At 33.9% G+C, this 20,287-nt stretch overlaps 1 protein-coding gene across 1 annotated transcript; it reads left to right on the top strand.

Moving 5' to 3' along the window:
- The first annotated feature begins 1,247 nt into the window (after positions 1-1,247).
- LOC120348939 (cyclin-A2-like) lies at positions 1,248-18,033 on the top strand. The gene is made up of 7 exons (XM_039444231.1): positions 1,248-1,603; positions 4,878-5,227; positions 6,876-7,119; positions 9,574-9,797; positions 12,547-12,751; positions 13,566-13,831; positions 16,665-18,033. The coding sequence occupies exons 1-7, from the start codon at positions 1,460-1,462 to the stop codon at positions 16,741-16,743; spliced, it is 1,512 nt and encodes a 503-aa protein (XP_039300165.1). The 5' UTR covers positions 1,248-1,459; the 3' UTR covers positions 16,744-18,033.
- The last annotated feature ends 2,254 nt before the right edge of the window (positions 18,034-20,287 follow it).

Genomic DNA, 20,287 nt, shown 5'->3' with positions numbered 1-20,287 from the left:
AGAATAAAACTGTTGAGTCAATCAAAATATAATATTGATTACCGTATTAATTTCATTGCGTAATGATCAATCACAGCAATGCACAACGCAGCAAAAACCTATTTTGAAATTCAATCTATACCTACTATCAGTTGTGAGAAGGGAGAATAATCTTGCATTCTAAAATAAAATGTTTCTGAATTTTCTTGCTGTGAGAGGTAGTTCGAAGATTTATCCATGTTTTTAGAATGATGGATATATTTTTCAGAAGGGGTTTAATGACTCCTTTATGAGAAGCTTTCTCAGATTCTCAAAGAGTTATCACATCTCAAATATTTCTGGAATACTATATTAATCAGTAATATCTTAATTATCTAAAACTTTTTCTTGAGAGTGATAGGTACGGTAGTCTACAGGTACCGTTATCGCGTTATGATAATAATCCAATATATTTTATAGGGAAATTAAAAACAAGACCATCAGTATCATAAAAACATGTAAACCCCGACTTGTGTGTGTGTTTTTTGATAAGCACCCTACCTATTATTTTGGTTCTAGAGTATAATATTTATCTGCTTTGAAAATTTCTCCAGAAAAGTTTTAATGTGATATTGAGTGTGACAGTAATATCTACCGGTAGGTAAAGTACCGGTAGGCCTACTTCATGTTGATCTTGCAAAATTTTCAATTTTCAGTGTAAACTTTTTAGGCAGGAAATGAAGGTGAAATAAAATAAAATTATCTCTCTCAATTATTATGGTAATAGGTTCTTGTATGAATGGAGAAATAAAAATGAAAACTGATATAGAAATATACATTTTTGCATAGAACTCAAAAATAAGCTACCGTACATTATTTGAATATCGCGCGGCTGGAATGGAAAACCCGTGCTTTGCAAAGAATACTTTTGCACTACCGTTACCCACTAGGGAAACAATAAATTAATGATTGAACAACATTAAACATAATAAGTATAATATTGAAAATATCAGAAATCAATTAAAATAGTGATCAATAATTCACGTTGTTTTTCAATTGAAGCGGTAGCACATAAAGTAGCTGATTTGATCATGTTGAAGAAAATTTGATAATCTGAATATATTTTTGGAAGTCAATTATTCTATCTTCAACTTACGGATTAAATAAAAATGAAAATTTAATAGTATTTTACGTAATTTTTAGAAAATACGTAAACCAAATTGTTAGGTGGCAGTCCTGAACTCTACTAGGAAATCTGAGCTCTGATTGGTCGTTTTGTTTTAACGTCCACTCCAGTTGAAAAAGTCAGTTGGACTTGGACCAGCAAACATCGGTCTGATCAGCTGCGATCAACGGTTATTGCCTGGCCATTTTTCATCTCAATCGACAAAACTTTCAGCAATGAGCATTTCGTGTTAGCATTTTTAATTTTCCAGACATTTAAAACCGTTTTTAAAGTTTTGTTTGGCCGTTTTTAGATAGCTTTTCAATTGTTAACACAATGTCTGCTTTTGGAGTGCACGTTGACCAAGAAAATCAGCAATTGCATGGCCGCGATGGAGGCAAAGGCATGCAAAATGTTCAAAAACGGCCTGTTTTGGGAGTGATTAATACGAATACAGCTAAGGGACAAACTAGAAGAAATGTAAGTAAACTTCAAAATTGTTATTTTGATTTTAAAACACTGAGAAATATTATTTTCAACTTTGAGAAAATATGATTTACCGGAATTCTTCTTGTCTTGACCTGCACTAACTTTATTCTATTTTCCATGCTTTATGAAGTCTTCAAACAAAATGTATAGCCTACTCTTTAAGTAATCACATTCAAATTCATGTCCAATTATTTTCTTGAGTTTTATTATAAATCGTCTAATACCTTTTGATTCACTTTAAATCATGATAAAACAATTGGAAAGATAGTTTGGTATGCAATGTTTGAACAAGATGGAGTTTGCTAGTTTCCTGTCCAAAAATAGCGATAAGCTTATTGAATTAGAAAATGGTGAACGACGATTCACATTTATAAAGGGAGATCGAACTATCTGGAATTCTAGGTAGGTTATTATGAGTTTTACTGTTTAAAATATAAATTGCGTAACTTGAAGGATGATTCATAATTATTCTTATAAGTTATGGAAGGATAACGGTGCCGTACCGTTACCATTATCGATGTAATCTATCAACTCAGATTACTTTGTAATTTTATGAATTAATCAAATGTACAGGTTTTAGCTTGAATTTATTCCATGTTAGACTTTTTGTTCTAGTGATTCAATTAATCAAGTTACCGTAATACAACTATTGAGTAGTTTTCTAATACATTTAATTCAACTTTATTTTATTTTCAACTTTGATTAGGTCTATTTAAAACGTGTGTTGTAATCTTCTCAGAGGTGTAGGTGTGGAATTTAAATGTCCTTTGACTGATTGCTTTACATTCGTTGTAATTAACTTGTTAAATATAAATAAAAACTCCTGAATATTCGTGGCAATTTTTATTTAGTTGAACAAAGTTCCTGTGCTGATCATAAATTATATAAAATGTAATTTCCTGAAATACAAGAGAATATAAATTATCTTTATGATGAAAAATAACATTTAAGCATGTACTCATGTATACAGTTGTAGTTTAGTATTAAAATTGGGAATTTTCCTTTGAATGTTAGGTTTAACTTATAACTTATCAACTTTTTTATATCTTGTATGAAAGAGTTAAATTTTTAGCAACATGTATAAAAGAACATGACATCAAATAGCATTTGGCAAAATAAAGTAATTCATTAAATATTGCAAATAATTCATATATCTTAATCAATAGTGAGATTCACATTTTGAAGTCAGCATCTTACTTGCTTACTTCTGATGTCTTCCCCACTGTCCTGGGATCGAGTAATTGTCAATGGATTATGATCTCCTCTGTCAGGGTCGTCAAGAAGGTGTATAGAGTATCTTGCACTATATTCTTAGGTGGTGGTAAATAAATAAATTCGGCTATTACATAGTACGTTCTTGCAATAAGGTACTTTTTCAGCTGTCTGTGGAATGTTGTCCGTGAATCCCTCAAAGTCTTTAGGCTATCTTGTAAAAAGTTGAAGAAATGTGACCCTGCATAGGTAGGTATGTTCTTGAATTTGCTGAGCCTGTGCTGCAGAAGGTCAATGTTCAGTTTGCTTCTTGTGTTGTGTGTTTGTTGACTATTTCTGAGATTCGAGCTTGAGTCTATGGCAAGGATTATGGTTTCAAGTATGCAGATTGTGACCACTGTAAACAGTGGTCTCATTATTTGTTGAAAACAAATAATGGTCTACAGTGCTCCAGTGCAACTCTTCTTAGGATGGTTCGTTAGTCTTTTTTGTGACTTCGTAGAACTCTGTCCATGTGCACCTGCGCTGAAGCTACCCAGGCAACAATGCCATATCGCAGCTGTGAGGCAAATAGGGCATGAAACGCGATAAATGTGGTACTGACATCAGTGGTACATCTTATGCTACGAAGTATATATGTGACTGAAGCTAGTTTCTTAAACAAGATGTCATTATGTTCATTCCAGTTCAGGTTCTTGACCATCATGATACCAAGAAATGTGCAATGCTTAGTATTTGTTGGTTCATTGGTTACATTGTCTATATTGTATATCTGCCCCTTTGGTGTGAAGTTTATATTTACTGTCTTGTCTTTATTGATTGATAGCTTCAGTTTCCTACGTATATTTGTGTCCATTTCAAGTGTTGAGCTTATATCATTGCTTTCAGATTCTCTGTCTGATGGGATTATTGTTGTGGTATCGTCTGCAAATAGTACACATTTTTGGTCTTATTCTATACTAATATTTTCTTCCATGTGTTTTTCTATAACAATAAATTATACCTGATAAATCCAGTCTCTTTTATTTACTTTCTTCTTCCTTTCAATCATTTCAGACCTAAGATTCATCGTGAATTTCAATCAGTGTATGTTGGACACTGCACACAATCTGGCCAAGGAAAATGTAGCATACACACCAAGGTTTAATATTCATAGAATCAAAATACACACATTGCTTTAATTACACTTTTATCTTGAGCTAATTGAGGAGTATCCAAATTTCAAACTACATACCTAATAATAATAGATTCTATAAATACATTTAATACTAATCGAATAATCACAAGTTCACAGTTGAGGAGAATGTTGAGTTTCTGCATGTTAATAACAAAGGCAGATCTTCGAATATTCTAGAGGCTTTAGAAATAACAAGAGTAATTAAGAACAATTCCCAGTATAGTTTAAATGACCAGATTCATTTCAACCAATACAACACTACGAATTTAAATTTATCATAACATTATTAGCAAACATTAGTAGAAAGTTTTCTATTTACATATTTGTTCTTTTTTATCTTTTACTTCTTTTCTTGGTTTTTATTTTGTACTGAAAGTAAATTTTACTATCATGGCGAGTCTTTTGCTCAAACCACCATTTTGTGACGTTTCTTTAATAATTAAGTGGGAGACTGTCTAGCTGGGCCAATTGCAGGCGTTCATGCCCTTGACCAATAGCAGTATTCGCCTACTAGTATAAATTCTGCTGCTCTTGTATTTAGTTTTAGTTTATCAGAGATTGACAATGAATTAACAACCGAAACCGGTCTTTCTAAATTTCAATAAAATCTGTGGGTTTTGACAATTTCTTGGTCTTTTATTCAACATCTAATACAAAAATGAAAAAACTTTTTAAATTGTTTGAAAGTTTGTTATTATTTCTATTAGGGATTCAATAGTTATATATAATGGTAATATTAATAATAAATTCGACTTGATTTCTGCATAAAAATTTACAAAAACAAGTGAAAAATTGAAGATTTTGGGAATTACATTTTTGTTTTTTGTGTTGTAAGCAATTTGAATTGAATTATTTAAACATTTATTTCCCGTGCAGGACGGCAAAGGCGGTGCACCAGACAAAGCGCAACCGAAGAAAACATTTACTGTGCACTGCGACAGCGATGTGGCAGGCGACAGCAAAGCTACGCAGCGACCGGCCGCGGCAGTCGCTAAGCCTGTCGCAGCCAGCGGTCTCGTGCTGCGAGGCGGCAAGAAGCTGGACGCGGTGGCGACTAAGCCGGCTGCGGCTTCCAAGTCGGTCGCGGCTGCGGCAGCACCTAAGCCGCGTTTGGGACTGAGAGCGCAGCCTGCGGCCGCTAGCGGCGCTGCGGTTGCCGCCGCTAAGGTCGCCGAACCCGAAAAAGAGGAGAAACTGAATCTGTCTTGTGTGGTTGCTGTGCCAAGGTAATTATGATTCAATATGATTAATTGATTGCTATTCTACTGGACTGACCATTTGCAGTACAAAGCACCGTTTTCAAATTTTTTATTCGACATAGTACAAACTTAGAGTGAAATAGTATGACCATACATCAAGCATTGATTCTATTCAATAAAGTTCATTACAAAATTGGTCCCGCTAAACCTAAATAGATTCTACAGCAGGTGCAACAAATAATAAAATATAATAAATAGAATAACATGCTAACTTTGAACAATAAACTAAGGAATAGTTTTTTATTATATTTAAATGAGCGTTTAGAAATTTTAATAGGAATATATTAGGTATTATGTGATGAGTTGTTTTTATCAGTACATTAATAATATCGATACAGTAATAACAAATCTCATCACATTCTAATTGTTATATTTAATTTATTGTTGTCGTCTCTACTAGAAATTGATATAAAGTTTGTGGAAGTGAAGACTGAACCTCGCTTTGTTCTAAATCAAATAAAATTTATTGCCTTACGAAATATGTTTACAGTTAAATACAGATTACAAAATGTAGTATTCAGGAATAAGAAGTATAATTTTTTAACATAATAATATTACTAATTTGGCGAAACCAGCAAAACCATAGTTTGAATACCAAAACAGAAAACTATACTATTAATTACTTCCAATAGAAAAGTTATGAATTAACATGGTAAGTTAAACTATAATATTATAACTATACAATGTATTATTATATTAATAATATTATATTTTATCTGAGAAACTCCTACAAGTTTGACTTTTTGTTTCTCTTCCAGTGGTCAGTTGTCAGTGGTTGGTTGTTATTTATTAAAGTTTTCCAGTTTATCGCATTATAGTTTGCCATCTTGCGGGTCTGTTCTCCAATCATTTCAGTGTTAAGTGTTTATGCAAGAATAATATCCAGTAGTCTAGAGTTTGTAAATTCACTTTTTCAACATTTCTTCTTTACTTCATGGATATGTATTTATTTATTTTTTTATTTATTTTATGAACGAGAAGTTATCTGATTGAAAGAAAATAGAATTGTTACTTCTTCAGACTGTTTATTGTCTAGACAAGTTGCTCAACGTGCTGAAAGCAGTTGATATTTGCTTGTACAAGCACAACTCATGAAACCATAGAAAGGCAACAACCGTTTCAACCAAAAACATGTTTAAATTCACTTGTTCTTTTTTACTTCTTGGTTTTAACGAGAAGTTATCTGATTGAAAGAACATGGACTTTTTTAAATAATATTTGATTTGAAATATCTTTAGACTGTTGTAAACCATGCTTTATTTACATTGTCTAGACAAGTTTATCAACGTGCTTAAAGCAGTTTATATTTATTTGTACAAGTACTACACATGAAACCAACAGAAGGCAACAGCCGGTTCAACCAAAAAATAGTTCTTCTATTGATGTGTAACAAGTCATGTTTTTGCTTCTACAAATTTGAGTTCAAGTTTCAAACCAAAAATATACTCACTACTAGACATTTTTATGGTTGAGGAACTGAATAAAATGAAATGGTTCACTTGATAATCATGTTAATCATGCTATTCTAAAGTTGAAAACAGCTCAATTCTAAAGTTCTCTTTCACTTGAACGACAGTAAGTATTGTAGATTATTATGAAGTATTTGTGTTTGCAGACAACCTCTGCGGGACTTGCAGGTGGTTAGTGGACTTGCAGCCGCTCGCGAGGAAGAGCCAATGTCCGAGGACAGCTTTGTAGACTCGCCGATGAATGTGGATCGCTCACTCGTGTTGTCGCCCTGCACTCCAGTCCTGTCAACCCAACCCTCTGCTAAGCCCACTGCTGCCAAGTTGGCAAGCCTCATTTTTGACATCTACGAGTATCAGCAGGATATATTCGACTACATGAAGATTGCTGAGGTAACAGATTCATTCACATCAGTTCATTTTTCCCATGTTTATATGCAAATTACATTAATATCAATATCATAACTTTCAATTCTTTTATTTCCTCTCCAATGATACAAACATGTTTAAATTATAGTTGTGATAATATTATTCTTCACATGGGCTATAGTGCCTGTCTTAATCTATTATATAAAAGCGAAATGGCACTCACTGACTGACTCACTCACTCACTCGTAGAACTAAAAATCTACCGGACAAAAAACGTTCAAATTTGGTATGTATGTTCAGTTGGCCCTTTAGAGGCGCACTAAGAAATCTTTTGGCAATATTTTAACTCTAAGGGTTGTTTTTAAGGGTTTAAAGTTCGTCTTTTAGCACGTATATTCTTCTTATTCTCTTAATTATAATTGAAAAATGTCCATACCATATGTTAATATAGAACTATAATCTAGAGAGAGTACCTCTTCGAAACAGTTGTTAACTGGTAACTAAATTAATAATTTTGTCAGGTTGGCATTAAGTTGAGTTGACTTTGTTAGGTTGGCACCAAGTTGAAGATTGAAATGCATTTATCGCGGAATGGGCACTGCTACTTCAATCAGAGCTATTCCTGGTAATACTATATTACTAGCCGTCAGGCTCGCTTCGCTCGCCATATCCGTTTAGCCAGACGTTTAGTCTGGACCCCCGACTGGATCGTCCTAACATATGATAAAAATGCTCAAATGAAATAAAAATGCTCGCTTCGCTCGCCTGCTGATCTCATTCTTGGACGATCCAGTCGGGGGTCCAGGGGACGGAGCCCCCTGGCTAGACGGATATGGCGAGCGAAGCGAGCCTGACTGCTAGTAATATTATAATGGTTATTACTTAGGCTAGGCGCACACCAGTTGTCAAGACAAGACAAGCCATCAGACACGTTTAGTCACAATACTTCACATAGTTGCTTATGAAGACATGCCTAATTGCAATGACTAATCAGTGTGTGTTGCGTCATAAGTAACTATGTGAAGTATTGTGACTGATCATGTCTTGTCTTGACTAACTGGTGTGCGCCTAGCCTAACTAGAGAGTTGCTATTAGTAAACTAAAAACTATGACTAAAGCGTTATATTCAATTCAATACACTTGAAATATTTCATTTATCAAACTTTCAACTATTTCAATTCACAATAACAACTCTTTTTCGTTACTTTTTACTTTCAGTTTACTAGAGTTCGATAATGATGAAGCAACTGAAGCTAGCTCCCGAATGCTTTCTAAAAATAAATAAATTGTCGTCTTGACCATTTTCTCTATTTGTGATCTGATGGTACCTCTGATTTGATTGTCGTTCTGACATTGGGACATGGCCTATTTATGCGATGCATAGTCTTTATATATTTCTTGTATTTTCTGGATGGAAAAATCATTCAATTAAACATAAGAATTACACATCTTGCAGAGCCAACTCAAGACAAAATTGTTCCAATTCCAATTTTTATAACAGTCCAAATAGTGTAGCTAGGTATCTTATTTGAATAATTTCAGATAGTTTTCTCAAATAATTATGCAACTGTTTACACGATTATCAATATTTGCAGTGGCAGACGTCTTCGGTGTAATTTACAGCATTTAACCTTAGATTTCCGTTTAATAATTAATAATCGTTAATTATTTTTACACTACCAGGTAACCAGTCTGCAAGTGTCTGTGTAGAGCATAAATAGATTGAATTTAGTTTTATAGTTCCATGCTGTTATTGAAAGTATCAAATACTGTAATAATTTACTATAGAAAAAGATTCGATTGCGCTTTTATTTTAAGTAAACTTTGTATCACAAATTGAATAAATTTGTTCCAATTATTGGAATTATAATATTATTCGATTAACAAAAATGAAAATAGGCCTACAACCATCCTCGGTAAAATAAGAATCTTTATGCAAAATAAAATTTCAAGTTAATCAGTTGAGTAGTTCAGACGCGATGATGCGCCAAACGTGTATTTCGTATCCCGTACATGTGTAAGCCAATTCTTCATTTAGGCTTTATTTAGTACAGTTATAGACATAGAAGATATAAGATAAAACCATTGAATATACTATTCTATCTATAACCACTCTCAAGCAAAGTATTACACTATTTTATATATAACCACTCTCAAGCAAAGTATAACAAGCTGGAAGCATGACGAGTTGAAAACTTGACGTACTGAAATCTTGAAGATTTGAAAACAAGCCTATAACCATCCTCGGTAAATCAACAATCTTTATATTATGCAAAATTTCAAGTTAAACAGTTCAGTAGTTCATAATTTATATGTGATGATGCGTCATTCGTGTTTGTCCTATCCCGTACGTGTATAAGACTATTATTTCCTTTATTATATTATAGATTGTAGAAGATAGGAGATTAGATTATGTATACTTTTCAATAGCGAATCAGGTTTTGATGAGTGTATAAGTGTTTTGAATTGTATTTGTAGATGCGTGCCAGAGCTAAGCCGTACTACATGCGTCGCCAACCGGACATCTCTTACTCGATGCGCTCGACGCTGGTGGACTGGCTGGTGGAGGTGGGTGAGGAGTACAAGCTGCAGAATGAGACCCTCTACCTGGCAGTCGGCTTCATCGACCGCTTCCTCAGTCAGATGTCGGTTGTCAGGGCCAAGCTGCAGCTGCTTGGCACCGCTGCTATGTTTGTTGCCTCGTCAGTATCCTCAAAAAATATATCGTTTTACCAAATTTTTCAATAATAATTCTCTTGAAATTTAGAGGATACAGAATCTATATTACAAAAGAAATGGGTTTCATTTCTTGGCCCTTTTATTATTGAACTATAGAGAAAAGAGGACATAATAAGATATCCCATGGTTTAGCTCGTATATGATCCAAATTTCAAGCTGATATTTTGCCAAATCAATCCGATTTCTGTCAACTACTGTCTATTATTACTGTTAGGCTGGATGAGAGTGTAAAAACGGCACAATATGATAGATTACCAGCGTCTCATAAGGGGGTGACTTGGGGGTTGTAACTCGAATATTTCAAATGTAAACATGCATTGTGTGATACATAATTTTAAATACCTTTTTAAAACAAGAAAGATGGCAAAAATAAAAAAGTTTTATGATACTCTTGTATCTAAAATGGCGGCTGATTGAAGTATTAGGTTTTAAATAGATGAGGGGTTTTAACTCAAATATCAAGTTTTCAAGTTTCAATTTTATTGTTTACATCAGCAATACAACAAAATACAAAACATCTCATCAGATACCTATAATCAACAATTTAAAAATACTAGGCACTTCAGAAAGGTTAATTTGGCACTATATCATAATGTATCAATAATACAGTAGAAATTAACTTTAAACTTATAAGTACACATCTCATATCAACTTTCTGGAATGATGTAACTGATGATGGAAATGAACCTTAACATTTTATGTGAGAACCGATGCAAACAAAAATACTATTCACAAAAGAGCTTCCGCAAAGCCCTTGTCCGTGAATATGAGTTTGAATAATGGGACATATGAAAAAGATAAGACACATACACACACGCATTCACACAGTCATCAATATTCGACAATTGACACATCAGAGCATTCCCCTCATTACTTATATCTCATAGTGATATAAACTTCATGTGAACAGTAGGGAGGAAGCTACCACCTATGAATCGACCAATAGGTATTTTAAGGCAGAAAAGAGAATTTGATACAGAAGAGAGAAGAAGAAAAATGTTTAGGTTTTATGACAATTTATTTACTTAGCTTATTACTCTGAAGAATTTTTCAATTTCCAAAGGTGAATGAAGCCATAGCCAACACTTCGTTTTACGGATGAATCGTTTGCAAATTTTCAGCTTCCTTATTTCCTCAGGAAGGATATTATAGAATTTGGTCCCAGAAAAATGAAACATCTTTGAAAGGTGGTACAGTTGGGTTTGGGAAGTCGCACCCGCATTTGTGTAGTTTGCCGTGTAACCAAACTGTCATGTCCAATATTTCCCATCAAATATCTATACCCACTCATTTTATAAAACAGGGATAGAACTTTCAATACATACACAAGGAAGAATCCCCAATGATTTAAACATAGGGAAAGTATGAGCCCGTCTACTAGCACCATAAATTACCCTAATGACAGATTTTTGTAAAACTGAGATTTTTAAAATGTGACATGAATGTGGAAGCATAGCAAGAAATGCCATACTCCAATCTACAATTGAAAAAAGCAAAATATACCATGCGAAGAATAGATACAGGGAAGAACTCTCTTAATCGATAAAATGTCTTTAAATATATGTATTATAATGTATTTAAATATAGACATGTTCTATGAACATTGAACTGTTCTATGATACTTGTAGGCTATCCAAAATAACGGCTGATAGAAATTGTTAGTTTTGAAATTATTGGTAAAGTAATGAGAACTTCATTTTAGATACAAGTATCATAGAACCTTTTTATTGATGCAATCTCTCTTGTTTTGAAAAGGCCTTTAAAATGATGTATCACACAATGAGTGTTTACATTTAAAATATTCGAGTTAAAACCCTCAATTCACACTCTTATGAGGGGTTGAAATTAAGTTGTACGTCAAAAGGAGGAGTTTTCGACCAATAACGTATCCAGGGGTTGAAATACATCGACTCACTGTTAAAAAGCAGTGTTGCCACTCTTCCTTTTCCACGGCCTTCGGTACTCTTTTGTAGATAGATGGATTTGGTATTTGGTGTTAGTAGATCTGATCTGATATTAATTGTTGATTCTTGTTAATAATAATTAATTTTATCTCAGAAATATTTCATTTGTTGAGAAAATATATTTTTTATGATTTGATAAGAAATGTTCGTAGTTGAGAAGAAATATTTTGGTATCATATTTTTACATAGTCTACAATTTGGCAACGGTACGGAGTTAGAAAAATATGGACTTATCATCTGCATTGTTCAATGACAGACAACGATAACAAGACAATGTTGCTTTATTAGCTTGTCTAAGTTTGATTGGCTCCTTCCCCAAAATTCAAGCTTGCTCTTTTGGGCAAGTAGTTCCTAACGTATTTTGTTGAATAATTTGATTATTGCAGTATGCAGTGTATAGTTTATTAATCTCTTTTGTAATTTATGAGGAATAAAATAATAAGTATGTAAATATTGATGCTGACTTCATAACTTGTATCTCACCATAATATAACTGAATCTACTCTACAATGTAGATCTTTATTTGTAGGAAAGGGAAATTACGGTACTTTTCGATAGACAAGTTCCTATTTACTATACCACGGTGCGCAGATAGTAGGGACTCACTCTCGAATAGCACAACATATTTCCAATGTTCTTCTTCTTTCTCCTTTCACAGGTTAGACATTATTGTCTGTTCTGAATATCCTTACCTTTAAAATCAACCCATCTTCGATGTTAAGGGGTATTTTTGGTTGATGTTTTGCAGTAAATACGAGGAAATCTACCCGCCAGACGTGACAGAGTTTGTGTTCATCACGGACGACACGTACACAACTGCTCAGGTGCTGAAGATGGAGCATGTCATCCTGAAAGTGCTGGCTTTCGATTTGTCAGTGCCCACTACACTCGCCTTCATCAATCACCTGGCCACTGTCTGCCAGCTGTCCGACAAGACTAAGCATCTTGCCATGGTCAGTACCTACTAGATTCCACCATAAACAAAAATAGAAGATAACAAGATATATTATAGTTTAAGGGGCGTCTACATTGGTCAAGTTTACTTGAATTCGAGTTTTGTATAAAATGAATGTATTTTGCAAACTTGAAGTCATGTTTACAAACTTGAATCCACTTTGTAGACCCTTTTTTAATTTTTGGGAAAAATGAAATTGAGTCACCTGGTTGGCTTCAGGGCCGGTGTCCATCGGGAGTGGCCCGAGAAAAATATATTGTCCGGGCCTTTCAATTATAAAGCCAACATCTAATTCACTCAACTACGGCCACTCCTTTCAAGTTTTGTTGATTCAAGTAGATGTTGAACATGTTGGACTTTTGGATTCATCTTCAACGTACAATCCAACCTACAAATGAGGAAAAAGAGATAAAAACAGTTGTCAGTCAATGTACAATGTATAAAAACAACTGAATAGAAAATTATGATACAAGAAAAGAATAAATAGTATGTATGAGATGATAACAAGCATGAATGAGAAGATGAAGAAGATAGTGATGATGACGATGATGATAAATGCCAATGATGAACTATGACAATAAAGGGAGAATTAGGGGGCTATCACAATGTATGAGTGTAAAAATTGTGCGCATTCTTATTTTCAATTGTTTTGATTTTGTCTCATAAGCAAAGTCACTTTGTGCTTGAAACTTGAACGACTATTGGAAAACACATCCACCCCCTCCCTAAGTCCATTTAATAATCTTGGAATTTGCTTTGAATATATTGACGTTTCTTAACAATTAAAAATAATGATTTGTGCTGTGTTGTAGTTCCTATGCGAATTGAGTCTGGTTGAGGGTGACCCATACCTGCAGTTCAGGCAGTCGTTGCTGGCGAGCGCGGCAATTGCGTGCGCGCGTCACTGTCTGCTGGAGGAGGAGAGGGGAGGCGAGGAGGTGTGGCCTGCTGACCTGGAGTCGGCCAGTGGCTACTCGCTCAAGCAGCTGGCGCCGTGTATGGTCTGCCTCAATGCCACCCACGCCAAGGCCACCACCAGTCCACAGCAGGCTGTCGTCGACAAGTATAAGGTCAACAAGTGAGTACCCAATCATGACAATTATTATTGTGTTATGGAACCAATTTATGGGAGAAATCCTGTTTGCTCCCTTGTTATTATTAACCCTTCTACTACCAACTTTTTTCACATACACGAAATACCAAGTGAGTTAACTGGGTTACCCCAACAAGATTTCTGTTTTATATAATTATTTTATATTTTTTCAATTAATTCATCAATCAAATTTATTACAAAATCTATTAAAATAATTAAAAATATGTTTCTTCTTTTGATAAATAGGATTTCAATTAAAAACTGACAGGCCAACAAAATTGAGCATTCTATTATAATTGTTGTAGGGGAAATGTTAAATAATTAAATTATGGTTATAGCGAAGCAATTTTTTCTTATTTAGATTTAAAGTTATCATTATGAATAAAGTTTGACAATAAAATGAAAATTGAACATTAAATTGATATCTTATGTATTCTGATAATGGATAAGATATACCAAAAATTGCATGACATGGAATACCAAGTGGGATAATAGAGTTACCCCCAAGATACATCTGCTAATAATTCCAAAAATATAAGGAATGAAATGATTCTATGAGATAAAATAACTAAAGTGAACGCTTCAATGAAATACATTAATATTATATACAAAAAATAGACAAAATGTGGGTTGGGGTAGTCCAATTACCCCGATTGGTAGTAGAAGGGTTAATAAATAAATAAATTGGTTAAATAAACGAGACGGGCCGCACTACCTTTTCACTGGGCTATTGTTCCAAAAAGGTTCATCCTCCAAATCTCAACTACCATATTCTATTGTCCTCTGATTCCGCTTCATCGCCATCATTAGTGTCCCCTCCTGATTTCTTTAAGACACTTCTAGCTGGTATGAACTACGAAGCACCAACTTATTACTTTGCAATCTATTACTTTGCAAATTACATCTGTTACGATTTTTGGCGTCGTTTCAAATTCTATTTGAACACAACTTGGCAAACATATGATGTGTATCGTGTGTTAGTCAAGTTCCATTCAATCTCGTAGAATTTCTAAGGAAATGTACGTGCAAAAATCGATGTGGGTTTTACGTGCTGTAAAATCTATGTAATGCGTTTAGTCTCATCATGTCCACTAATTATAATACGGTCTTAGTTTGACTAAATTTGTACTTCATCGATAGTAATGATTGTGTTTATCCAATCACTATAGGCTACCACTGATTTACAGGTCAAAGTGCCTAGAAAGTAACCAGATTTGTCCACCAATATAAGTGGAAATCTTGAAAATATACCACGCAAATGTTGTAATTTAATAACAATAGGCGACCACTGAAGGGTCACTAGAACTTCTACCTGTCCATCCATTGTTCTCGACGGCCCCGTCGGCCCCGTCTCGTTTTTTTAACCCAAATAAATGAATTGAAAAGCTGTGTGGAACTTCATGGGGATCATCAGCTTCTTCATTAAGCTCTTTAGCCCTGGTTCGGGAGAGTCTCAGTTCATCAAGGACCTATTTTGTCCACTCCTTGAGATAGTGAAACAAATGAGAAGTTGAGCAATTCGGTACTTCTAGTTTCACGGCGTCAAGTTTTCGTTGCAGGCTTATACATAGTCAGTTTCACTGTTCTACACTAGTTAGAAATTAGTGAGAATGGGTTCGGTAGAAGTTGGAAGGTTGAAGGCTATCTTATAAATAGTAAAAGGACGATTTGTACATAGTCAGCTTGTCAGCTACACAGTTGCACATTAACTCAGTTAGAAATTGATGAGAATGGGTGAGGTAGAAGTTAATTTAGGTTGAAGGATTTCTAATGAATAGCAAAAAGACAAGTAGGTTAGAAGCTAGGATTTTCCTTTTAGATGGCAATGCTGGTATTATTCGGAATGTGTTGATAGTTGTAGAATTAAATAATATGTAATACTGTATCCACTAGACTTACTGAAAGTAACAGGAACTTGATGAACTGAAAACTTGACATATTGAATCTGTCAACCCGGGCTGATTCTTGATCATCTGAGATGTTGATGAAGTGAATGTCTACCCCTAGATTTGCTTTGTTTGTATCTAGTCTCTGTTGACCCAATTAGACCCCCTGAGTTTTGTGCTCTCGGCTGCTGTATACTTTGTACCACTATGAATAAATAGTGTTTGCAAGGTTGATGTTCACCTAAGCATTTCAATGAGAATGGTGGCTAGAGCTTTGGAAAGCACCTCCACCCCTAAAACCTAGATTTCTACATATCAGTATCAAATAAATTGATTTGCACAGTGAAAATATAATTTCCATGAGTTCTGATTAGACTATCCCCACTCAGCACGGCCCAGTGAGCATGAATATCCCAATTAGAAATTTAGGGAATAATATTCTCACTGTTAGGATCACTGATATGTCTGGCTTCCGTCACATTTTCCCTTAAATATGCAGAATCAGTAGTTGTATGAGGGTTCCAAAACACCGGAATTTAATTTAAGAAGTTGCTTATTCTGGATCAAAGGGAGGGAGGGCTGTTAGATCAATATCAATTCTCATTTCAATTATCAACAATTATTTGAGATTCTGCAACATTATTTATTTATTCATTCAACAATACACAAAACCCAATTCATTTAAATTATTGGGGAAGGACCAACAGGCACAACCCAAAACTTTTATTTTCCTGAATTTAGATTCATACACAAGTTTAAAAAGTAGGTTATTCGCTTTTGAATTTGAGTCAAGTTTTCAGTAAAAATCTTAGAACAACAAGAAATGTTGGATTTAGATTGTTTTTATTATTAAATATTATACTCAGTGAGTATTTTATTATTCCAAATTCAATAATTCTCCTGGGTTTCTAATTTGTTTATTTATGTTCCAGATGGCACAACGTAGCGGAAATTCCTCACAAACAGCTCTCTGTTGAGGAGAACAATGAAGAGGTCATTCTAGATCTTTAAAAAAATTAGCCGAATTTTTCGAACTTGCAAATGAACTGTTGAAGTTGTGCAACCTTCTCTCGACAATCAAACACAATTCGTTTGACTATTATCATTATTCTTCTTCACAACAAACGTTATTGTTGTAGACTTTTTCATTAGTTATCAATATTATTACTTGTTCATGGCTTGCAAGATTTGATTTCGCTTAGCTGTTTTTTGTTTGCATTAATGTGTATATTTTTGTTTTCATCAGTTTTACTGTTTGCATTTATGCTGAAGCTGTAATTGAGCTGCATAAGACAACAATAAGTACATAAGGCCAGTACTATTTTAAAGTAAACCGATTAACTACTGCTCTGCTGTGACATACGTTTTTAAAGCAGCAACATACCTAATTTTAAAAATAGATTTCAAACGACACTTTCATTTACCGCAGACTTTATGACGGCTTTAAGCTGATCTGTGTTTATGTTTTAATATTTTATTGTTGAGCTATTAGCCTAATATTTGTTCTAAATTTTATTCCAGTATACCGATGTTGATAAAACTTGTTTTTCTTTTTTGGGAAAATGAAATAGATAATTTCAGCTACGTGCATAATGTTTATAAAAGTAAAACTGGCTCTATACAAGAATTTATTTTAAATCTCTACAAACCTTTACATATTTTAAGAATTTGATTTACTTTCAATCCTACATTTACTTGATTTTCTATTGGAACAATGCACATGAAAATAGAATGCAACCATACATTTCCTTTTATTAATCAACTCATTTTTTCTCATTGAAATGTTCCCAGTGATTCTGCTATTCAAAATATTGTTGAAAAAGAGTTATTGTTACGATATAACGTTATTGTAATAAAACAGCTTTTCCATTTTACAATAAAACATGTAAGCGCGCAATAAAACTAAATTTTGTAAAAAACCTTACTAAATTTTTATTCAGTGACAATATTTATGTAAATAAAACGTGTATTTTTGTAATATGGCTCAATGATGCCTGTGATAGAAATGGAATTTGTGATGTAATCAATAATACTGACATTTGAAAGCATTAAAATTTACTCCAAGCCAGGAAGTAGAATATTTTTATACTATAACATTGTGTTTTAAAATTAAAAATAACACTTTTTTCTGTCGACTGACTCGCTTACATTGAAATGTAATACTATTCATTAATAATTTAAATGTTCATTCGTTGTAATTTTTTGTATTTTGAAACTCAGGGTAATAGTATTAAGAAATACACGAAAAACATTGTCAATAAATTGTAATGTTTGAACTCAATAAAGATATTTTAGTAAATTTTTCTGCCATTTAATGATATAAGAACAAGTATGTCAAATGCTTCTATCTTGTATCTATAAGAAATAATAACATTCCTGTATTAAGTCACTTGACATTTATATTTATATGTTCTTAATGATTTTGTGCACTACTTCACATTTCTACAGATACTTTTGATGTGGGCCAAACAGAAATGTTGTAATTATGAAGTTAGTGGTTTAGTTGTATTTGTAATCTGAGTTCATATTCAAAAAATAACTTGTTTCATTGCGAAATGATTTCATTTGTATCTTATCTCACATTAAAGAGAAAATTCATGCTTATGAGAATTTCTAATTAACTGTTCTCCTCAACAGTTTCAACAACAAAATTTTCCTAGTTTTCACTTGTATTGTGACTACTAGTAACCGCATGTATTGTAAATAACTTGTGATTTATTAGGCAGCGCGTAGGGAATAGACTTGTAAATTTAGAGTTACCGAAATCACAAGAATGATTAGACTTTAGGATAAAAAAGTGAAGTTGCAAAAAAGAGGAAGGAAACGTTCATGGGTCAGAATATTGTTGGAAAATTAGTAGTATTCGGTAGATAGAATTTTTCTGGCATATTTAATGTGTATAGATTTTTCTCAGTTCCTAGGAAGTTAGAGAATTGTAACTTTGCATGCTCAGCATGTCTCGGGGTCCAATAAATTTGTTTTTCATGTTTGAAGATTTATAAAAACATTTCACTGCCCCTGACACCAAATCTTTGTGGGTTGAAAAAAATCCCTAGTGGCTTTAATTTTTCGTCGTTGAAAAACTGAATGTAACACTCTCACACCACTTAGGAAACATTTGAAATGGACACTCGATGTTTAAAATTTAAGCTAGTTGATAATTTAATTTCTTATTACGTGTATTAATTGTAATTTTCTTGTATTACTTCGTTGTTGCGTTTTTCTATTAAGCATTTGACGAAAGTTTGTTTGAAAACATGTATATTGGAATAAATTTCGTATTGAAATATTAAATGGTGTCGTCTTTATTTCGCAACCTTTTATACTTGACATTTTTCAAAAATACACGTTTTTGCCTAAGGCCGGTTGCAGACGAACCACAATCGCATGTGGGAGCGATTATTCTCCTTCTGTGGTACCACAAGCGCAGCGCATATGGAATGCATTAGCAGGCATGGCAGTGGCACTGATACTTCCACATGGCGTTGCGCGCTGTGGTAGCGATTGTTGACCACTGATTTGAACATCACGCTTCCCCTAGTAGCCCAGTCAACCAAGTGTTATAGAGGGAAAAGTTTGGAAGACAATTTTTGACCCCGCAGTTCCGTTTAGGGTAGTGAGGAGGTAAACATATCAAAAGTCCCCACCCCTACCCCCTGTGCTAAGTGGAGGGGGGTGATTCAAAGGTACCATTCTTTTGTTTCTCGCATATAACTCGAAAACTATGCATTTTACAGACATGACTATTCTATAAGAAATTAAAGCTTACATAATTTCCTATAATATTGATTTAACAACTTTTTCTATATCTCTTCCACTTTTCGAGATATCCGCTCTAAATGATGTGTCATTTTTGAAAAAACACATTTTCCTTAATTTTTTTGTTATTTTTGCTTTTATTAATTTTTGAATATCGATGGGAAAAACCCATGCTGATCATGAGCTTATAGAGCATCAAATTCTCTCCAATTTGATTCTCTCCAATTATACAAGTTCACGCACATCCCCACGACTGTTGCAGCAGCTTCAATGTTGAGTGTGAGATCTTCAGTTACGGTATGCAAAAATAGACCAATTGACAAAGGAATATGGAGAGAATGTTTTGAACACAATTTTTGACTTTGCAGCTTTGTTAGGACCAGTTAGGGGGTGAACATATCAAAAGTCCCCATCCCTATCCCTTGTGCTAAAGGGATGAGGGTGCTTTAAAAGTTGCATATTTCAATGTTTTGCTTACACGCTCATATCTTGAAGAAAATGCGTTCAACCGACATGACTAACTGTTCAAAAGTAAAGCTGAAAAGCTCTCTTTTTGTTACCTTCACACAGCTCATATATCCATACATGTTAACCAGTTCTAATTTTCGCGGTCCTCCTAGCTCTCATAGAATTACCAAGGCCTATAACCATCCTCGGTAAATTCAGAATCATTATTATAATTATTTATGCGAAATTTCAAATTAGGATGTGATCACATTGAATACGTATATGTGCAAGTGCAGTGTACGTTGCTGGATGATGCATGAACCGAAAAACAAAATCTGAAAGCCATATT

This window comes from Nilaparvata lugens, unplaced genomic scaffold, assembly GCF_014356525.2.
Source record: "Nilaparvata lugens isolate BPH unplaced genomic scaffold, ASM1435652v1 scaffold3753, whole genome shotgun sequence".
NCBI classification, from domain to species: domain Eukaryota; kingdom Metazoa; phylum Arthropoda; class Insecta; order Hemiptera; family Delphacidae; genus Nilaparvata; species Nilaparvata lugens.
This window is presented reverse-complemented; position numbering and strand designations above follow the sequence as displayed.

What these genes read in the sequence shown, in the direction of transcription:
- LOC120348939 (XM_039444231.1), top strand. Translation starts at nt 1,460, where the DNA reads ATGTCTGCTTTTGGAGTGCACGTTGACCAAGAAAATCAGCAATTGCAT. An exon ending in AGGGACAAACTAGAAGAAAT is followed by an intron (nt 1,604 to 4,877) that starts GTAAGTAAACTT and finishes TTTCCCGTGCAG; the next exon opens with GACGGCAAAGGCGGTGCACC. An exon ending in GACAAGTATAAGGTCAACAA is followed by an intron (nt 13,832 to 16,664) that starts GTGAGTACCCAA and finishes TTTATGTTCCAG; the next exon opens with ATGGCACAACGTAGCGGAAA.